Below are 21,285 nucleotides of genomic sequence, written 5' to 3'. Positions count from 1 at the left end.
CTCAGGGCCACACCTCCCCTCTCAAGGCCACACCTCCCCCCTCAGGGCCACACCTCCCCCCTCAGGGCCACACCTCCCCCCTCAGGGCCACACCTCCCCGCTCAGGGCCACACCTCCCCCCTCAGGGCCACACCTCCTCTCTCAAGGCCACACCTCCCCCCTCAGGGCCACACCTCCCCCCTCAGGGCCACACCTCCCCCCTCAGAGCCACACCTCCCCGCTCAGGGCCACACCTCCTCTCTCAAGGCCACACCTCCCCCCTCAGGGCCACACCTCCCCGCTCAGGGCCACACCTCCTCTCTCAGGGCCACACCTCCCCGCTCAGGGCCACACCTCCTCTCTCAAGGCCACACCTCCCCGCTCAGGGCCACACCTCCCCGCTCAAGGCCACACCTCCTCTCTCAAGGCCACACCTCCCCGCTCAGGGCCACACCTCCTCTCTCAAGGCCACACCTCCCCGCTCAGGGCCACACCTCCCCGCTCAAGGCCACACCTCCTCTCTCAAGGCCACACCTCCCCGCTCAGGGCCACACCTCCTCTCTCAAGGCCACACCTCCCCGCTCAGGGCCACACCTCCCCGCTCAGGGCCACACCTCCCCGCTCAGGGCCACACCTCCCCGCTCAAGGCCACACCTACTAATAGTGCCGCTCCCTATGGTCAAGCACCCAAACACATGGGTCTATGGGGGCCATATCTATCCAAACCACCACAGAGGCAGAGTGACAAGGACTAACACCAAGGAAGGAAACTAACAGTGACAGGCTGGACGCATGGGATGTGGAGGGTGACTCTGGGGGCCCAGAGACTGATAGACAGAAAAGGGAGATGTGGGAAGAATTTAAAGGACTTGCAGCCTGTGTGTGAGGAAGAGGGGCTGAGGTTAGGGATGCTGGTGTGACCTGCTCCTAGCTGTGGTACACGCTCTCCATAGGAAGGTGTTCAGAAAGAACACCCGAGTCACAGTGGCCATGGGAGGAGACAGGTCTAGGCCCATGTCCTCCTCTACCCAGGTGGTCACAACAGGTGAGCAGTGAGTGTCCCGTGCCTGCCCAGAGCTGGGTGAGGCCACCATGTCCTACCATTCTTCTTGTCCATGATCTTTAGCTAGGCTGATGTCTTTCCAGCGATAATGAATCCAAGAAGAAGCCATTTAGTGCCCCACCCACCCACGGCTCACTCTGTGAAGGACGTAGCTAGCCTGACCTCTGTCCCTCTGTGAGCTCTAGCTCACACAGGACCTTCACTCCCCCAGCAACTCCCACTTCTTCTCGGCCGCCACCTCTTAGGGAGCCTCTTTGACTGCATTCTGCTCCATGTTGCTCCCCCACATCTCAGTCTGCCCCGTGCTTGGTTGTCACTCCTGGGAACAGACGCTCTGTTTCACTTCTGCTTTGCCCCGGCACCCGTCACACCCGTCACAGCGCACATAGTAGGCCCACCAGAAACGTAAGAACGAAGGAAGAGTGGCTCTGAACATGTGTGAAGGTGTGAGCACCCAGTTTACAGGGACAGAGCCAGGAGCAGAATGCAGAGGAATTCCCATCTCCACACTAGGGAGGTCGCAGAAGCCTTGCTAGCGGTGGGCCGCTGCTGATGAGTTTAAATGGGAGAGGCCAGCGGTCACATAAACAACACACGTAAAGTGGGTGTGAGTCATGTGGGTTAAGAAATGGGTTTGGGCTGGAGAGATGGCTCAGTGATTAAGAGCACTGGCTGTTCTTCCAGAGGTCCTGAGTTCAATTCCCAGCACCCACGTGGTGGCGCTCAACCATCTGTAATGAGATCTGGTGCCCTCTTCTGGCCTGCACTGATATGTGCAGACAGAACACTATACATATGATAATAAATAAATCTTTTTTTAAAAAAAGAAATGGATTTGATAGGCAGTGTGGCTAGTTCTAGTTATTTGCTATGTGCATGTGTAAGCATGTGTGCATACATGTGCATGTGTGTGCACATGTTGAGGCCAGAAGACAATTGCAGGAGTCATTTTCCACTTCTGTGTAGGTCCCAGAGATCAAGCTCAGGTTTTTATCTTCTGAGCTATCTTGCCAGTCCTAATGTTCATTTTATAAAGCAGGAGAGGAGGTGTGTTGCTGTCCCTTAAAGCTGCCTGCCATGTGCCTGTCAGGAAGGGAAATGGGCCTACCTGTGGCCTTTAACAGCTGCTCCCAACCACAGTCTCCCCAGTGAGTGGGATCTGGGTTGCCCTGAGCTATGGCAGAGGCTAGCCTCAGCTCTTTCTCTAATTACAGAAACTGGCCAGTGAGCGGGACACCCTCCAGACAGAGCTGGAGGATCTGAGAAGGAAGTTTGAGGGCATGCGGTCTCGCAACAAGGTGCTGTCCAGTGAGGTGAAGACCCTCAGGAGCCAGATGGTGACCCTGGTGGAGAAGGGCAGGCATGATGATGAGCTGATTGATGCCCTCATGGTATGCAGGCAGCGGGTGGTGAGAGCAGAGCCACCCCGGGTGCTCCCTACAGAGAAGCCCTGCCCCTGGGATGCAGCAGCCCAGAGAGCCTGAGGGAGATGGCTGTGACCCTGGTACCCTTGGCCTTGGGACCCTGGAGGAGATGGGACTCTCTATCTAATGGGGATGAGATAGGGTGCACTCACCTCTAAGGAAGCCTGCCTCTGTGGTCACCTCACCGACAGTTCTATGCCTGGGGTATTCTGGGTCTCCATTTTCTCCTGAGATGACAAGGGCTGCCCACTCCTGTCCTGTGTCACACTGTCCTTCCTCTTTGCCCCAAAGCAAGGAGCCTCTGTCCTTAGAGTCTGTCTGGGGACATGTCCTAGGGACCAGGCCTCAAATCAAGTGCTGACCGACTCCTCACAAGGTGTGCTTGGCCAGGACTGCTCTGTACTCATATGTCTGCCTGCCAGCCGGGCACCACGCACTGAATGCCTTCTGGTTCCTAAAGAGCCACTTCTCCCACATGACCTTGGCCCCAGTCTCCCAGGAGGGAATCTGAGGCCAGAAGGCATCAGAGTTGAGCCTTGAATCCCCAGGGAGGGTATTCCTGGTTCTTAGTGGGGTAGCTAGCGTCTCCCATGAGGGTGGTCTTGGCCTAGAGAAAGTCGGATGGCTCTGGGGAGAGAAGCCTACTTCCTGTCCTGTCCTTCCCTACCCAAAGTAGCCCAAGCCTGCCTCGACCTACCCTCTGGCTTGGCCCTCAGGACCAGCTAAAGCAGCTGCAGGACATTCTGGGCAGCCTGAGTGTGCAGGAGGAATCGAGGCGCACATCCCAGCACCACCTGGACCAGAAGATCAACAGTGAGGCCCAACGGAGCAACAGCCTTGTGGCCCAGCTGCGGGCCATGGTAGCTGAGCGCGAGGCCAAGGTGCGGCAGTTGGAGCTGGAGATTGGGCAACTCAGTGTGCAGGTGAGCAGGGTGCTACCCGGGCTGGCCCATCAGTGTCCAGGTAGTCCCTTCTACCTCTTTACACTCACGTCAGCACTGGCCACGCTGCACCGTCCTGGGTCCATGTGGACCACTTGCTTCTAGCAGCCTTCTGTCAAATTCTGCACACACTTTTCCTTCCTAAAACACAAGCCCCTGTCTGTGGCCACACCACCCTGAACATGTATAATCTTGTCTAAAACACCAACCTGATCGTGTCCTTGCTCAGCTAGAAGCCACCCCTGGCTTCCTGTCACCCTCAACCTCATCAGGGTCAAGAGGATCCAGACTCCTACCAGCTTATCCTTTCCCACCTGCAGCTGTGGCCCTCATCTTGGTCCATGTGGTAGCTGTCGCTCCAGCCAGTGTTCACATTGCAGTCAGTAGGATGGCCACACTTTAATTAAAAATCTTTTCAATCTTTGGCAATGTCATACATGTATAAAAGGTATTTGGGTTGTTTTCACAATCTCTGTTACCCTCCCCCACCTTCCCACTCCCACTCTGACCAACTCCTTATTCCCAACAGGCCCTCCTGCTTTCATGTCTGTGTGTGTGTGTGTGTGTGTGTGTGTGTGTGTGTGTGTGTGTGTGTGTGTTTAATGACCACTGAGTTAATGGGGGAACATGGGATTAGTAACTGGAGCAAGGACAACTCTCCAGTGGCTACACCACTGGAGAAAATAAGCCCTCCCACTCCCAGCAACCACTGGCTGTCAGTAGTTCCTGAGAAGGGTGTGGTCTTACAGGACAGGCCCCATTTTGTACAGGTCTTGTCCAGGTCACCACAGCTCTTGAGTCCATGAGTGCAACAGCCAAATAATGTCTGTGGGACGGTGTTTCATAGCTCTCCTCCCATCCTCCTTATGCTCCTCATGGTCCTCCTGTCCCTGTCCTTCAGTGCTCCCTGAACCTTGGAGAGGGGAGCACTCAGTCCCTTGTTCTCAGCACTTGGACCAGTTGTGAGTCAGCAATCATCACTCACCACAAGCAGCCGCTTCTCTGACCACGGCTGAAGCCCGCACTGATCTATGGGTATAACACGCTTAGAAGGCAGCTTGATACCATGTCCATTTAGCAAAAGAGCAGTAGAGGATTCCTCCCTATGGTCTGTGACCTCCCCAGCCGTGGGCTTCTGCCCATGTCTGCAGTATCAGTCATGAATGCATCCTTGGGGCAGGCTTCAAATCCAACCAAAAATCTATTGGTGACCCCAGGAGAGTCATGCTGCTGTTGCGCCAGTGGGCACATCTTGCCAGGCAGGCTGGCATTGTATCACAGCTGGGTATGACCTTGGATGACTCTTCTCCCCTGGCAACCTCCCTATCACCTCCTGGCACGATGAAAGCTAGCCAGCAGAGTGGACACTCACAGCTCTCCTCCAGCTTGATTTCTCTGTGTCCTACAACCAAAGTGTGTAGTGACTTCAGCAGTAGACTCACCATCTAGTGATGGTGGACAGCTAAGAGCAATGTTGACATCCTGTGTTATTTTGGAGGCCTGAGAGGCCTCCCTATTAACAGCTTGGAGGGAGGTGTCCCCTGCCTGGCATTACAATTTTTATCTAGAACCTGTGGATTCAAGTAGCAGTATTGTCCACCCATGCAGGGTGCCTCTTTTACTCTTTTTTTTTAAATTGTATATTTTAACTGACTTGCAAAATATTATTTTCCATATCGTTTTTTCATACATCCTTGGTTCCAGTTACATCACCACCACCCTGTGCCCCATTCCTGCTTATATCACATTTCATTCAGATCTCAAGCACGTGTTCCAGCATGTGCCCCCACATGTCCTGTGTCTTCCGGTCACCCCTCCCCCTCCCCTTTCTGCACTCTTGGCACTCAGCTCCTGGAATGGCCCCACACATGCCTTTCTTCATCCTCTCCCACTGCCTCATCCTGGCTAGCTGCCCCTTAGGATGCAAATGTCCATCCTCCAGGAAGCCTCAGCTCCCTCCCTGCTGGGTCTTGAGCCTCTCTTAGCTCCCCAGATGTCCTCAAGCTAATCTCCTCACACTGTGTGCCCATGTTTTCCCCTGAACTTCCTTCAAAGGACACAGGCTACTGGGCCTTGGTGCCTGATGTGAGACCATGCTAAACTCTAGTAGGTGACTGACTGTCTGCGTCTGACCTGGGAGCCTGCCCAGAGCTGCTCATAGGTGCCTTCAGCTTTCAGGGGTCCCTCCTATTGGGTTGCCGCTGGGAGAAAGGAGTTGGTGGCTTCTGGGAAAGGAGGAGTCTGGATCAGGCCCACAGGTTTCCCAGTGTGAGCAGAACCCCTTTAGACCTACTAGATGACGGAGGTGTGTCACAGAGCAGCCCTGCCCCAGGTTTCCTTCCAGAGCCCTGACCTCTCTCAGCTCAGACTGGCCCAGATTGTCTAGTCTGCTGTGTCCAGGGTAGCCTGGTGCTGCAGGCTTGGCTGAGGGAGAGCTCTGGGCATGAGGCACGTGGGGGACATTGCCTTGCAGTCCTCAGTCCTGGTGTCCTGGGGAGGAATGCATGGACCACTTTGGCACCATCACCTCCTGTCCTGTTCCTGGTACCCAAAAAAGGACAGATTCTATCTCAAGGTCGCCAGCCAGCTGGGAGCCAAGCTCCACTCACCAGATGCAATTGCAAATTCCAGTTTTCTCAGAATTCCTGGGGACATGCCATGCCAAGCTGTTAGAAGCCACACTCACTGCTGTCCTTTGATGGTGGCCCAGCCTCCTGCTAAGGATCTTCTGGTACACACAAGAGGAAGAGGCCAAAAGAGGGAGGAGTCTGGGAAGCCCCCTTCCACACAGCCACTGGCCCTCCAGGCATCTGAAGACCAGGTGTGAGGACTGAAGATGTCCCTGACCTCTAGACTAGTGTATGGGGCCACCTGACCAGGACAGACGTCAGCTCCGACCTCTGGCTCTGGCCCACACTGTGCTCATACCTCCCTGTGACCTTGGCCTGCACTGGTCTCACTCTGGAGCCCCCATCTGAACAGAGGCATTGTGAGATGTCATTGTTATGCAAGCAGTGCCTTCACTGCCCAGGCCAGCATTCACCCTGAAGAGAACCTTCTTTCATACCCCTGAAGCTGGAAACCAGCCAAGGCACCCTCCTGCCTTCCCCCGGCCCTGCACCAAAGCCCTGACATCCAACCCCACATCTGTTCCCTGCAGTATCTTCACAGTAAAGGAGGGGGTGAGGGGACAAGCCCCACCCATGCCAGGTTCCCTGAGGACCAGACCCCGATAACCAACTCTCCGGCCTCGGCAGGCGATCATGTCGGCAGGCTAGGATCCTCTCGGTAAGGAAAACAGGATGGAGGGATTGTGTGCGACTGTGTATATTATTCAGAGAAATGGTGTCTCCCTGCTTCCTCTTATGGAAAGCCCCTGATGCAATTTTGTTTTGTTTTATTTATTTTGAGACAGAATTCTATAGCCCTGGCTGTCCTGGAACTCAATATGTAAATCAGGCTGGCTTTGAACTCACAGAAGTTTTTGTTTTTGACACAGGGTCTCAAGTATCCCAGGCAGGCCTTGAACTTGAGATGTAGCCAAGAATGACTCTGAACTCCTGATCCTCTTGCCTCTACCTCCCCACTACTAGGATTACAGATATGTGCCACACCACCCAGTTTATGCAATACTGAGGACCAAATAGGGTCTTGTGCATTCTAGGCAATTGAACCACACCCCAACACACACACCACACAAACATACACCACACCACACCACACTACACACACACACACACACACAGACACACACACCACAAACATGTACACACCACACAAACACACACCACACCACACTACACACACACACCACAAACATACACACCACAAACATGTACACACCACACAAACACACACCACACACCACACCACACCACACACACACACACACATATACACACACCACAAACGTACACACCACACACACCACAAACATAACATGTACACACCACACAAACACACTCCACACACCACACCACACACACACACACACATATACACACACCACAAACGTACACACCACACACACCACAAACATAACATGTACACACCACACAAACACACACCACACCATACCACACACACACATACCACAAACATGTACATACCACACATACACACACCCACACACCACAAACATCCTCATATCACATACAATACATACATATGCATACACACACACACACACACACACACACACACACACACACACACACACACACGGCAATGTTTGACTGCCCTGCTGCTTTTCCATCTGAAACCCTCTCCTGTTCTACTGGTTCCTCATTTCAGGAAGGAGCCGTCAGTTCTGGGTCCCATCACTTCAAGAACTTGCTGGTGAACCCTGCACCAGCCTCAGAGCACACTTACTCCCACATCTCAGGTTCACTGCTGTTGGATTGCTTGGGGACTCTGTTTTATCTTGGAACAAGGAAGGGCAGCCAGTCCACAGGGAAGCCGTGAGGCCCACATGGCTTCCTCCACCAGCTCCCTCAATCCCTGTCCAGCAATGCCCACTCTTTCCCTGCTGATGTCCCCTTCTGCCTCCACACAGCTCTGTGACCAGCCTGGGCCACACACTGGTGGAATCTGCTCTCACGAGGCCATCCCTGCCTAGTCCCCATGGGACCTCACCCAGGTAGGAGTATAGAATCCCTTAGCTCGGGAAGCTTACCACCTCCCCTTGCTCAGCATCCTCAGCTCATTAAAGAATGGAGGATTGAGGCCAGGCAAAGCCAAGCATTCATCAAGGGTTACATAAGGCCAGAGAGGCCCGAGGTGGAGCCACCTGTTAGCGTAAACAGCTTCAGAGCTAGACCTCGGCCCTGACAGCCTTCTGGGCCTCTCTCCTGGCTGCTAGGGAGTCAGCACAAGGTGCCTGCCTGGCCTGGCCCCACTCTCCACAGCCTTCTCTAGGGGGAGCACGTCACATCATGTGGGTCCCCACACTAAGTCACTGATATCCCCTCAGCTCTCCAGCCCCCTCTTTGTGGATAAAGCCAGGCTCAGGGCTTAAATGCACCCTTTGTTCTTTTTGTGGGCTCATAGACAAAGGATGGTTTGTCCTGCTTCTGAGTCCTACCCACTGTCCACGGGAGACTCTTGCTGTCAGCAGACTTCTCCCCTTCATGCAGGTCAGCTCAGGATCCAGGCGAGGCCTCAAGTGGGCCCACTCGCATCTGAGATTTATCATGTGGCTATAAAGCAACTTGGTCTGTCTCTGGGCTACTGTCTCCCATGAAGTACCTGTGACACTTTAGACCAGACACTGAATATTACAGGGACCATCAGCCAAGGCAAGCCACTTGACATTGGCAGGGAACCAGGCCCCAGAAGCCATCTCCCGGGCCCATGGGCCTCCATAGGGATTGATAGAGGTACCAATGCCACTAGCAACTCAGTGGGGCCAAGTGACCTAGCCGAACCAGGTATGGTGGCTGGGTTTCCCCCCACTCTGGCCATCCCAGAACTTCTGAATGTCACAGTCCCTCCTGCCATTGTATGAGGATATTTTTGTCTCTTCAAACTTAACATGACCTCTGCCCTCTGCCCTCCACTCTGGCCCCAGGTTCTTGGACTCCCCAGAACAGAAAGGCTGGCAGGCACAAGCTGCAGAAATGAAGGCCCTTTGGCAAGCTGCCGAGGTGGAGCGGGACCGCCTCAATGAGTTTGTCACTGTCCTGCAGAAGCGGTAACACATAGCACCCCACCAGCTCTCTTAGGCCTGTGTGGGTCGGGACTGGGCTCTCTCAACCCACATGCCCCTCCAGGGCCCACAACTCTGGGTTCTGACATCACTGTAGAACTTATTCTCAGGGACAGCCCTGTTTTCGGGGCACCCAGAGGACCTGTCCATGGTAACTTTGGGGGACTGGCTCTGTAGTAAACAGTCAGACTTAATTCAGGGGGTGATTAAGCTCTGTGATGTGTGGCTATTCTATCAGAGCTGCCAGAGGGTCTCATGGGAAAAAGTTACAGCTTAGCCTGATGCTGGCAGTTGCTAGGAACAGGAGGCTGACAGGTGAGAAGCTGAGGTTTCTAAGAGGCAAAAAGGGAGTGTGCAGCTGAGGTGCCCGGTAGGTCCAGCCATCTCCAGAGGGTTGCTGACAGACTCCACTCAGTCAATCAGTGCCTCTGCTTAAACAGCCTGTCTGGCAATAACTGGAGGTACCCAGGCCAGCACATGGGCCAGCCACGTGACTTCCTAAGAAATATAAAGGACATCACCAAGCTCCTGTTCTCATAGCAGTATCATGTATCAGTCAGGGCTCTTTGATGACAGATAATAGAAACCAGTTCTGCCTGAGCTCAGTGGAAGGAGACCTGGAAAGTACTGGAAAATGCAGAAGAGCAGAGCAGAAGGGCCTAAGTAGGTGCAGGGGTCTTGACAGCATGTTTTCTGGGAGGTCTAGCTCCTTGTCCACTCTCAAGAGAGAGCAGCCATATTGGTGGTACCTCCAGCTACTCATAGAATTTGGGGAGGGGCTTGCTTCGAAGGGAGCCAGGGTGGCCAGTACAGAAGCAGTGATGAGCTACATGCAGATTCTCAGGGACTGAGAACATCTACTGTCTCTGATTTCGTTCAGTGGCTAGTACTAATGGCTGTTGAAAGGCAGCTGTGTCCTCCGTCTGGGGCTTTGGCCCCCTTGTCACCAAGTTATGTCTGTGATCGGAGGGTGACCTGGTTTGCTGTAGCTGCAGAACAAGCCATTCTGACTCGGGCTTCAGGTACAGTGGTTGGTGCTCTGTACCTCACTAGGAACTGCTCCACATGATGGCAGCTAGGGCAGTCTCATGGCCTCTCCCTGTCACAAGTGGAGCAGGGTGACTCAATGCCCTCCCCACTGCCTTTTCCTCCGACTGAAGTGGCCTTTCCCAGGGCTGTCCCACACGTGGCTGGGCCCAGAGTGAGACAGGCAGTCGCTGTGAGTCACATGTACCTCTGTTGGAGGCCTCATGTTGATTCTGCTGCATGTGCCATTTGGGGGCTCTGTGAAACTGTCCTCAGGCTCACCAGCTGAGATCTTTACTTCCTGAGCGTCACCCCAAAGCCAGGCCCTCCTGTCCTCAGAGCCTGAGTACTTCCCTAGCAGTTAACCCTGGCCTTCCTCCGCCTAGTTTGTCCCCCTGCGTCCCTGTCCTCGCTTAGTTCCCAACCCTGTTGTCCTGAGGAAGTTCCTGTGCTCAGCTGGGATCCCCTTACCCCAGGGTACAGTCTGGAAGAGTCCTGACTGACACACACTGTGGAAAGCTGGGTGAGCTGACCTCACCTGTTAATTCCTTCTCTCTTCAGGCCTGGACCCAGTATTTAAGAAATAAGTTATCACTTAGATTTTTATCCATTTCTCTCCGTTTAAAAGAGTTTTGTTTTTTATCTATTTAATTGTGTGTGCATGTACATGTGCAGGAGTGTGTGTGTATGTGTGTGTGTGTGTGTGTGTGTGTGTGTGTGCAGGTGAGAACACCTGTGCCAGCATAGGCATGTAGAGGGTTAGAGGCAGCTTTCCTTCCACCATGTGGATTTGAGGACCTGATTGAGGTTGTAAGGTTTGGCAGCCTGTGCCTTTACCTGCTGGGCCATCTCAATGGCCCCATTTCTCTTCTTCTTTACCGTGAGAGGGGAGGGGCGTCTCCCATGCAAAAGTCACTAAACAGGTCTCTCTCTCTCTCTCTCTCTCTCTCTCTCTCTCTCTCTCTCTCTCTGTTGTTTGTTATTGTTGTTGTTTCTGAAACAAGGTTTCTCTGTGTAGTCCTGGCTATCCTGGAACTCCGTGTGTAGATCAGGCTGGCCTCAAACTCTCAGAGATGTGCCTGCCTCTGCCTCTTGAGTGCTGGGATCAAACACATGTACTACCACTGCCCATCTGACATGCCTCTCTTTAAAACAATATAGTTGGTTTGGTGTTGTATTTTGTTTTGTGATAACAGCTCAGATATAGCCCAGGCTGGCCTTGAACTCATCCCCGTCCTGCCTCTGCCTCATTCCTCCTGCCCCACACCATTGGGTATTTGCTGTGTCCTCACTTTCCCCATTTGCTATGATTGGTCTCTGTGATTTTCCTCACTTCTTGCCCCTCATGCAGGATTAGCTGAGTTTTATCCCTTTCTTCACTCTGGGCCAGGAATGTGGCATAACACAAACCTCCCTCGACAGTCACCTCTGGGTTTTCACTCTGCCTCTCACAGTCTGTTTCTCTCCTGCAAGTGAGTGCTCAAGGCCTCTTGCCTCTCAGGAGTGTATGCTCTAGTCAGTGTAGCCATGGAAATGTTGGCTCTCCGAGTCTTTGTTTTTAAAATACTTTATGGTGCATAGGATTCTAAACACATGGGACTACCATGAAACCTATTTGTTGCTGCTGGTGGTGTTTAAAACCTGGTTTTGTGTGGTTGGGTGTTTTTTTTTTTTTTTTTTTCTTTTGGCCCAGGCTGCCCTCAGATTCACTATATAGGGAAAGCCAATCTTCAATTCCTGGTCTCATGCCTTTTTGTTGTTGTTGTTTTAAATAATATTAAGCTTACTTGGTTCTTTCAAAGTTGTTCCATTATTGTTTATAGTTTTTAAGTGTGTGTGTGGGGGGGGGGGCTGTCATTTGTCTGGGGACAGGGTGTGTTGCATTAACTTCTAATCCCAGAGCTGGGAAGGCTGCCTGAGGCTTGCTGGCTAGGCAGCTGAGTCTACTTGCTCACTTTCAGACCAGTGAGAAACCCTGTCTTGAGAAAGAGGTGGTGGTGCCTAAGGATGGGCAACAAGGCTGAGCTCTGGCCCCTTCACGGGTGTGCACATACACACATATACACACAAACCCTACACACACATGCACATGCGCTCTGGGAAACTCACACCATGCTTTGCCATTTTCCACGATGCCAGCTATCTATTTAAGTCTGTGAGTGTAAGTGGAACCCACAGTTAACAGAACATGCACATTCCTGAAAAATGGGAGTGGAAAGGGAAGCCCCTCTGTCCCCACGTGAGTCACTCCTGTTTCCACTCCACGAGCAGAGTGACAGGAGCCTTGGATTTGTTTGTTTTTAAATTGTTAATTTGATTTAAATATTTAAATTGCACCGTACATTATGCATGATCTCTGCGTATTTCACTCACTAATACCCCATGGATCCTCTCTCCTCCTCAAGGAGGATTCTTTTCACAGTTGTAGCGTTAATCACATGACTTCCCTAATTTATTTAACATTCCTCTATTTGAGTTACTGGTTTCTAGTTTGCAAATACTTTCTTGTGTTAAGATGTTTATTTCTGTCCTCATTTTACTTTGACATTTTTGTTTTGTCTGTCTGTTTTTGAGACAGGGCCTCACTATGCAGTCCTGGCTAGCCTAGAGTTCAAGATTTAGACCATGCTGGCCTCAGATTCATAAAGATCCTTCTCCCTGCCTCAAGTGCTGTGGTTAAAGGTGTGTGCCACCAAACCTAGAGGTGGTATTTTGTTTTGCTTTGCTATGGTGCTGGGAATGAACCCAGGGCCTTGAACTTGGTGGGCAGAGACCCTACCATCCAGCTACACCCCAGCCTCTAGGAATGTTCAAGATTGTGAATAAGGGGTGACTTCTACCTATGTGTCTTCATCCTCCACCGCATGCTCACAGCCTTCCAGACAGTCCTGATGCTGATGGTGCTGAGTCTCCTAATGCCAGAAGGTTATATTTCGGCTCTGGCTGTAGCCATCCCAGTGGGTTTGAAGTTGTATCTCAGTGTGGTTCTGGTTTCCCCAGTAATGACGGATACTGAATGTTTCCTGTGCTGGTGGTAATTCATATATCTTCTTGGAGGCATAGAATTTTTTGCCTGCTTTTTAATGGGGTTGTTTGTCTTGAATCCTGTTGCTGTTAAATTGCAGACATTCCTTTCTTTCCCTGGAATTCTTGCACTGTTTGAAGACAGTAAGTCTGTGGTGACTTATCATAGAATCATAAGAAACTAACTCATTTGAGCTTGCTAGATGGCTCAGCAATAAAGGCTCAGGGTTTTCCCATTCTACACACACACACACACACACACACACACACACACACACACACACACGGCCCAGTACTTTGCTGTTCCTCAGTGGATCTGCCAACCCTGGGAACAGTGTGTGCTCTCATGTGGAATCCTCACTGGGGATATTGATAGCAACCACAGACAGTCCCTGTTCACAAAGTAGCTCTTCCTGTCACACCATACCACCACCTTCCTTACATGCTTCAGTTTCTTAATGGCATCTACCCCATTCTTACGTGGGCTTGTGTCACAAGAAAGTTCTGTGAAGGCCATTCTGGATAACTGTAGAGCCCAGAAGTGCTGTGGACAGGAGTGTATACATGTCCTTCTCCCCACATAGGTTCAGTAGGAAGTATGTGAGTCCTCATGGTTAGGTTTTTAGGGAGGCTGAGTTTGGAACACAGGGTATCAGTCTCAAACACCATCACTACTCAGATGTGCATGGCTGCAGCCACCTTCCAGTGCCAGCAAGCCATCCGGGTGACGTCCCCACAGGGCAGGGCTTTGGTCTTACTGCAAGCCTCTACTGACATAGACAGGGACCAGAGTGACCTTGCTACTACGCTAACAGCATCCAGACTAAGCTGTACATCATTTTCAGATCTTGACCCTCACCCACCCCATCCTGTTGTCCAGGACCTTAGTTCTAGCGTGTGCACATAGGAACAGGCAGGACCTTAGTTCTAGCGTGTGCACAGAGGAACAGGCAGGACCTTAGTTTTAGCATGAGCACATAGGAACAGGCAGGACCCTAGATCTAGCCTGTGCACATAGGAACAGGCAGGACCCTAGATCTAGCGTGTGCACATAGGAACAGGCAGGACCCTAGATCTAGTGTGTGCGCATAGGAACAGGCAGGACCTTAGTTCTAGCATGTGCACATTGGAACAGGCAGGCCTGCTGGTGCCACTGGTTAGAAACTTGACTCTTGTCATTGTGCTGTCTGTTCTCATGGCACTGTCCTGGTTTCACCAACCCCATGACCTGCAGAGTAGCCGTGTTTGGGTGGGCGGTTAGAGTAGGAAGCTTGGCAGAGCCAATGGAGATGGTTTAGGTCTGTAGCAGGCAATGCAGCACCCACTAACCACAGGGACCTTTCCAAAACCCTTCCATTGCCTGAGGAACTGGGGAGCCCATTTTAATCTCACTGACTTTATAGCTACTTGTGGGAAGTAGGCGCAGCCACCGTCCCGGGCAGGGCAGCTCAGCCCAACCATGCTGAGCCCCACTCCTCCATCCATCATCTCCTTTGGCCTCTGAGCTGCTGTGTATCGTGCCTTTAAAGATAAACTTTCAAGGAACATGCTCCTTGTGGCTGCCTGCTGCTTAAGTCAGCCTAGTGTCTGGCAGCCTAGTGTGCTGTTGGGTCAGGTTGTCCTCCCAGTCCCTTGTTGTCTCCTCACCGATGCAGAAAGACCTTGCAGTTCCCTGCTGTCCACTGTGGACTTCCAGCTGCAGCTGTCATCTGCCGCTATTTCTGTAACCTTTTGCTCGGGTTAGATCTCAGAGGTTCCTGACTTTCTGAGTTTTTATTGCCACAGAAATTCAAAGTGCTTTATGGAGCCACAGCAAGGCCCACAGCAAGTTTCCATGTGAAATAATCATAGCAGGGTCTTCAAGGGCCTCCACTTTGCAGCAGGCATAAAGCACTGTAAGAAGCATATGACACTCACTAAGTCCAGGGAAACAGATAAGTAAGGATGTGCCATTGCCTCTGTCTGAAGAGCCGTTCAAATATGCCCCATAGAAGGCAGGATATGGTGTCTCTTCCTATGATTACTTTGTAGTGCGTCATGGGCCCTAAAACCAGATTACTCTGGGTAATTATTCAGCCCATAAAAGCAGAGAAATTTTCCTACCTGGAGCCATTCAAGGGAGCTGTGGGGCAGAATCAGGCCAGAGCAATTCAAAGCCAGCTTTGAGGGTGGAGTGAAGCCAGCAGGAGGCAGCTCTGGGTGGGCTTAGGAGGGGATTCACCCCACCAGAGATTCTAGATAGGAACCTGGGTCAGCTGATGCTTGGATTTCAACCTGATCCTGATCCTGATCCTGATGCCTGGAGTCTGCTGGCCTGAGATGCACAGGGCCATGAGACACTAACTTTGTGTTGTCTTCAAGCAATTTTGTGCTGATTTTGCTTATTACCTTCCTCTGTTTTGTGGCAGATGTGTTACTGTAGCAATAGAAACGGATGAACTACCTAGTATTGACTCAGCTAAGAGGAGGAGAGATGACTGAGTGTGACAGGAGATAGTGAAATTAAATGAAATCCTCATTCAGCAGCACAGGAAGCTGAGTCCTGCTCCTGAGCATCTGTATGCTGTGGAGAAAATTCTAGAAGCAGCAGCAAAGCACCAGAGAGGCAGATGCTCTGAGGCAGGATTGGGAGCAAAGGGGTGGGACACCTGCCAGGTTTGCATCCTAAGCCTCAGAGAGTTTGAAATGCCTGTTCTGGTGTTACTGCCGTGAACATCAAAACAAGGGAGGCGAGCCACCTCATCTACAGTGTGTCCACCGCTGTGGGATCCAAGAATCGCTCAGGGCAGCACCTGCCTGCAGGGGCTGAAGCTTTCCTCTCTGCCAGGGTGGAGGAGAGTAGCGGCAAGCTGCTGGAAGCCGAGCAGAGGCTGCAGGAGGAGCGGCAGCGTGCTGTCCTGCTGGAGCAACACCTGGAGAAAATGCGCCTGGAGCCCTCCAGGACCTCGGTGTCGCAGAAAACTGCCAGGAACAAGCCAGGTAGGAGCCCGGTGGGTGACACAGCCTTAGGGGCAGGCAGGCTCCTGCGCTCTTCATTGGTGAGAGTTGGGAGCTCTGCCTGCCCCTGCTGTGGGGGGCTTCTTGTCCCATGTCCTATCCTGGCTCCCAGAGACTCGGGGCCCAATGGGAGCCATCTAGGAGCCTCAGCTTGAAATGGCAGTACCCCTGCATGCCCTTGGCCACTACTCCCTGTGACACCTTTCCAGAGCCTTTGCTTAGCCCTTGACTGAAGGAGCCCTGATCAAAACTGATCTCAGGCAGAATTGGTCTGCTGGGCCAGCCACAGTGGGAGAGCGTAACACGCAGGCTTCTGTAAGAAGGAGTCAGGTGGGTTTTCCATGGCTAGGAGGCCCAAGTCCCTCTCCCAGGTGCCACATCTCCTTGCAGAGGCAGCTTCTGTCTTATAGTACAAGATGTCTGAAGAGCCCATGTGGCTTCTGCCACTCCCTGGCACAGCTCTCCTACCCTCCCACTTGCCCTGGACAGCTGGTGAGCACAGGTGAGGGGAAGGGAGGAGGTCAAGTGCACAGGGACTAGTAAGTACCAAACAGCGGGACAAGCCCGCTCCGCTCAGCTGGAGGAACAGCAAGGAGACAGGAGGAGAGAGGCAGTGGGGAGACACAGGAGAAGTCACAGGGTTCTCAGTGATCAGTCACACAGGCACTGAAGACAAAGAATCCATCTGTCCTCCCAGTGCTAGGGAAGCCAGCTCAGAGACTTCCATGGTTTACCCAGGGCCACACAGCAGGGGTGAAGCCGAGTTCTGCTAAGATGGGGGATTTCCTGAGGCCTTTTAGCTCAGAATAATTTGATACCCTGACATTGTCAACCAAGGTCACAAATAGCTTTGTTGTCTTTCTCTGAGCGCTCTGGCCACTGAGCCTAGTCACCCATAGCTTCCTAATATAAAGCAGCTAGCCTGAGTGGAAAACAGCAGTGGGGCCAGGATGGGGGGTGTGTCAGAAATGTAACAGCCCAGGCTTGGGTTCAGAGCTGAGGCCAGCACTAAGGTCCCACTGTCTACTCTTGGTAGATATGTGGATAGCCAGGCGAGCACCACCTTGGCACAGACAGGCAGAGCCAGGGCGGTGGCAGAGGGCAGAGCCAGGTTAGGGGGTGTGGAGAGTCATGGGGGCCTTCTAGAGAGAGGCAGCTCTACCCTGCGCCTTGTAGGAGATGTGATGTCTCCACTCTCCATAAGCTGGGAAACAGGAAGTGGGCATGGCAGGGAGGGAGAGCACGTGTAACTCTGGCCTCACTGCAGAAGGTGGCTGCTGCCTTTCCACAGGGCCACCTGCCACCAGCGCCAAGCACACCCCGACTGGGAGCGCCAAGAAAGACGCGTCCTCCACTCAGCTCTCCGATATGCCCATGGAATCCCAGATAGAGGAGCTGACCGCCAGGTGCTTCCTGCCCAGCCTTCCAGAAAGGGTAGAGACGCCCATAAGGAGACTTCATGGGCAGAGGGACCATGTCCCTCTGCCTTGCACTCAGGACCTCTGCTTGCCCAGAAGGATGGTTTTGCTAGGACTAGGCTTGAGGGGCTCCAAGTGCCCTGATGACCCCAGGGTCCCTGTGTCAGTACTGGGCTGTGCCCCCACTTCCCCCAGCACTTACCCGCTAAAGAGGAACCGAGGGGCAGGGGTGTATCCCAGTCAGTAGAGGGCTGGCACAGCATTCACAAAGCCTGGGTTCAGACCCCAGTGTTGTGTACATAGGGCATGGCCGTACACACCTGTAATCCCAACACTCTAGCAATGGTAGGGGCAGAATCATCAGTTCAAGCTTAACCCTGGCTACTTAGTGAGCTTGAGTCCAGCCTTGGATACATATGAGCCTATCTTAAAGGGGGGGGGGCGGTAGGGGATTTAGCTCAGTGGTAGAGCGCTTGCCTAGCAAGCACAAGGCCCTGGGTTTGGTCCTCAGCTCCGGGGGGCAAAAGAAAGGGATGGTGGGAAAAACAAAACAGGAGAATGAGGGGTGGATGGGAATCTATGTAGTTGAGGCTACTTGGAGCTTCTGGGTCAGTGCTGTGGGTGGGCCCAGGGAAAGATCCATTTGGTGTGCGTCTCCTGGGGGTCCAGAGAGGAAGAGGCAAATGGAAAGAAATCCTAAGCCTACACCACAGCCTTTTCTCCAGGCCCTGGGACCCAGAACATCTGCTGGCTCTGCATTCAACCCCATCTCCCTCTGCCCAGGCTGGCCATCCAGATGGAAGAGAACGGAATCCTGAGAGATGCCCTGGGCAGTGCCCTGCGTGGGAAGGAGGAGGACTTCCGCATGTACCACCAGACCCTGGGCCAGGTGAAGGGGGTCTTCTTGCAGGCACTGCGGCAGCAGAAAGCCGGCAAGCAGTAGGACACAGCTGCTCCCTCAACTCCTGGAGGGCAGGGCCTTAGAGGACTGACCCCACTGGTGCAGGCTCCGCCCACGAGAGGCTCCACCCACGAGACTCCTCTCTGAAACCACTTGGAATACTAACTGAGCTCAGACCTGCTCAGCAGGCAGGCTGAGGCTGAGGATACCTGGGCCAAGGAACGGGCTGGCTAGCCCCAGCAGGACGTTTCTTTCAGCAAATCCTGTTGCCCTTGTTCTAGGGGCCTGGCTAGCTCCCTGGGTCGCTATAGGCTCTCCACACATAGATGAGCCACTTGGTGCTTCCTAATGGAGGCATCAACCTGGAACCATCCAGAAGGTATCCACTTGGCCACCCCTCTGCTGCACCCAGCCTCTCTGTGGACTTACTGCACAGGACGAAGCCTTGCGCTTGGCATAACAAGGCTACTTTCACAGTCACTACAGCTCTGGTTGAGTATGTTCCTGCCTCTGATGGGGGGAACATGGTCTCTAGTCAGTAGGGCTCTACAGTTGTGGTCACAGACTTTCAAATAGAAGCTGAGCCAACTGGTCATTCTGGTGGTCCTGACTGTGAAGCCAGGGTCCTCAGCTGAGTGAATGCCCAGAGCTCTGCCTTGCCCCAAGGTTGCACAGCTCCACCCTAAAGTTACAAGTGCTAGAGTCAGAAGGCAATCCAGGCAGAGCTGGACCGCAGGGTGGACAGGTGAGGCAGTGGGTCTTGGTACATGAATAGGGGTGCTACAGGAGGGGTCCAGGACACCCTCATCTCAGTGACTGTAACTGTCTCATGGTCACCCATAGCCACAGCCGCAGCAGCCGTACATGTTCATACACAGGCACACAAGCAGCTCCACACAGAGGCACTGAGAAAGGGGGTAGACACACTCCCTCCCATGAAACACAACCATGTATATAGCTTGTACAAGACACACTGTGGCAATGCCCTCCCTGGAAAGCCTGGGTTTCCTGAGACCCTGTGTGCTCAGCTCATTCCCAGGGGTCTGTGGAAAAATCCATGCTGCACCTGGACCTCCTGGATAACAGGAGTCTGAGATCTCACAGCAAGATGCAGCTGACTGAGGCCATTAAGATGAAGTGGCAATTTGGATACAGTCCCACGAGTCTCAGGGAGTTAGTGTATCCCCAGCTCCTTGTGACAAGCAGTGGGCAAAGAGAGAGGACAAGAAAGTTTGCTGGGAGGAGACATGTGTCAATCAAAAGAGGGAGAGTCATGGTTGCCTTCTTCAGGCACTGGGGAGCCCTGAGAGGAATCTGGGCATGGGGATGTGGGTGCCATGCCTCAGCAGAACTTCTGGGGGTGAGCAGGCAAGTACCAGCCAGCCTCCCTCAGAGGCATGCAGGGAAGCGCAGGTAGGACCGGACCCTGTCTGGCTACTGCAGCGGTCTGTTGTGACCCCTAGCCTGGTCTGAGCTGAAGAAAGGAGCCCTAGCTTGTGCAGCCTGAGCCTTAGCTGGGAGCCAGGCAGGTCTGCATCCCACCTGACAACCTCCATGTCTTCATCTGTGAAATGGAACAGTAGCTAGAAACCTTGTTCAGAGGGCCATTGATAAGATAAGACAGCTAGCTGATGACTTCCGTGCAAGGACTAGAGTCCGTGGACTGGTTTCATCCCATGCCTATGAAAGCATGAGAGGGGCCAAATCCTGCCACCAGGTGCTATAGTGAGTCCCATTTGTACCCTGTGGGGTGAGCTGGCATCTTACAGAGGTTGGATTGCATAGGCAGTCCTAAAACATGCAAGCTCCTGCAGGTACTGGATTTAAAGGCCAGTGTGTATAGTTTATAAAAGCCCCAGGCAACCTTGAACAATTTGCTTGGAGCTTTGTGCCAGGTGCCATCCCCCACCTCTGCTGTCTGAGGTGGACAGATTCCCAGTGTCCTTCACTGTAGCTCCTTCAGCACTCACTGAGGTAGAACTGAAGTGTGTGTAGAGCATCAACCAGCACACAGTCAGCACTCAGTCAGGCTCACTCTTTGCAGTCTCCCTGTTCCTCAACACACACTTCCTGAGCAGCATCCTCAGGTGCTGAGGTGAGGCAGAGTTGCTCCCTGGGCACCAAGAATTCCCAGGCCAGATGGGGCGACAGGCTCCCAATGGGTTGGTGTACACAACATCAAGTAGTCATTGCCTTGCTAGGCCTGGGAAGGCCTGAGGTGAGATGGACCGGGTCAGAGGGATGTGGGGAGGAAGTTGTGATGGGGCAGGTAGAGAGAAGGCTGTAGACAGGCATGCTCCCAACCCAGCAGAGCTTTTAGGTAAAGGGGCCGGGGGAGCAGACAGAAGCACTGGGGGAAGGTGGGGGTGTCAAGGGATGAAGGACTTGGGTCTTGAGGGCTCACTCAGCTAAGTCAGGTGGGGAAGAGGGCAGCTTGGTCTGTCTGCATTAATGCCTCCCTGGGTACAACCTGTCCCTGTGGCCCCTGAGAATGATCACTCCATCCCTCAGCAGGTGGGCCAGGTAAGAAGGGAGGGGCACAGGTGCCTTGGAAGAGTAAAGAGCAAAGAAACTGGAGACCTTGGAGAGGGCCCCTGGCCACCCCCAGGAAGGTGCCATGGGTCTGAAGCTCAGGTTCCTGCTCTGATGGGCACATCCAGTTCATCATGGAAGTGGTCAGGCCACTGTCCCTAGGGGCCTCTGGGACATAGCAGCTGAACAAGGTTGCAAGCTTGGTCTGGCTGACCCAACAAACTCCACTGTCCAGGACAGGGTGGTCTCCAGCAGAGTGCCCAAAAGCACCCT

General features: G+C 53.1%; 1 protein-coding gene across 3 annotated transcripts in view; it reads left to right on the top strand.

Annotated features, from left to right (window-relative positions):
• Ccdc13 (coiled-coil domain containing 13) overlaps positions 1 to 19,073 on the top strand; it is a 37,375-nt gene extending 18,302 nt beyond the window's left edge. Inside the window, exons 9-16 of one of the 3 annotated variants that reach the window (XM_036192682.1) lie at positions 2,257 to 2,433; positions 3,183 to 3,389; positions 6,568 to 6,695; positions 7,963 to 8,046; positions 8,977 to 9,099; positions 15,992 to 16,143; positions 17,453 to 17,567; positions 18,363 to 19,073. In XM_036192682.1, the coding sequence (XP_036048575.1) occupies positions 2,257 to 2,433; positions 3,183 to 3,389; positions 6,568 to 6,695; positions 7,963 to 8,046; positions 8,977 to 9,099; positions 15,992 to 16,143; positions 17,453 to 17,567; positions 18,363 to 18,522 (1,146 nt within the window). In that variant the 3' untranslated portion in view covers positions 18,523 to 19,073. The remainder of the gene's footprint in view (positions 1 to 2,256; positions 2,434 to 3,182; positions 3,390 to 6,567; positions 6,696 to 7,962; positions 8,047 to 8,976; positions 9,100 to 15,991; positions 16,144 to 17,452; positions 17,568 to 18,362) is intronic. The other 2 variants (XM_036192683.1, XM_036192684.1) reach the window with 2 other exon arrangements.
• The last annotated feature ends 2,212 nt before the right edge of the window (positions 19,074 to 21,285 follow it).

This window comes from Onychomys torridus, chromosome 7 (genome assembly GCF_903995425.1).
Source record: "Onychomys torridus chromosome 7, mOncTor1.1, whole genome shotgun sequence".
In the NCBI taxonomy this organism is placed as follows: Eukaryota; Metazoa; Chordata; class Mammalia; order Rodentia; family Cricetidae; genus Onychomys; species Onychomys torridus.
This window is presented reverse-complemented; position numbering and strand designations above follow the sequence as displayed.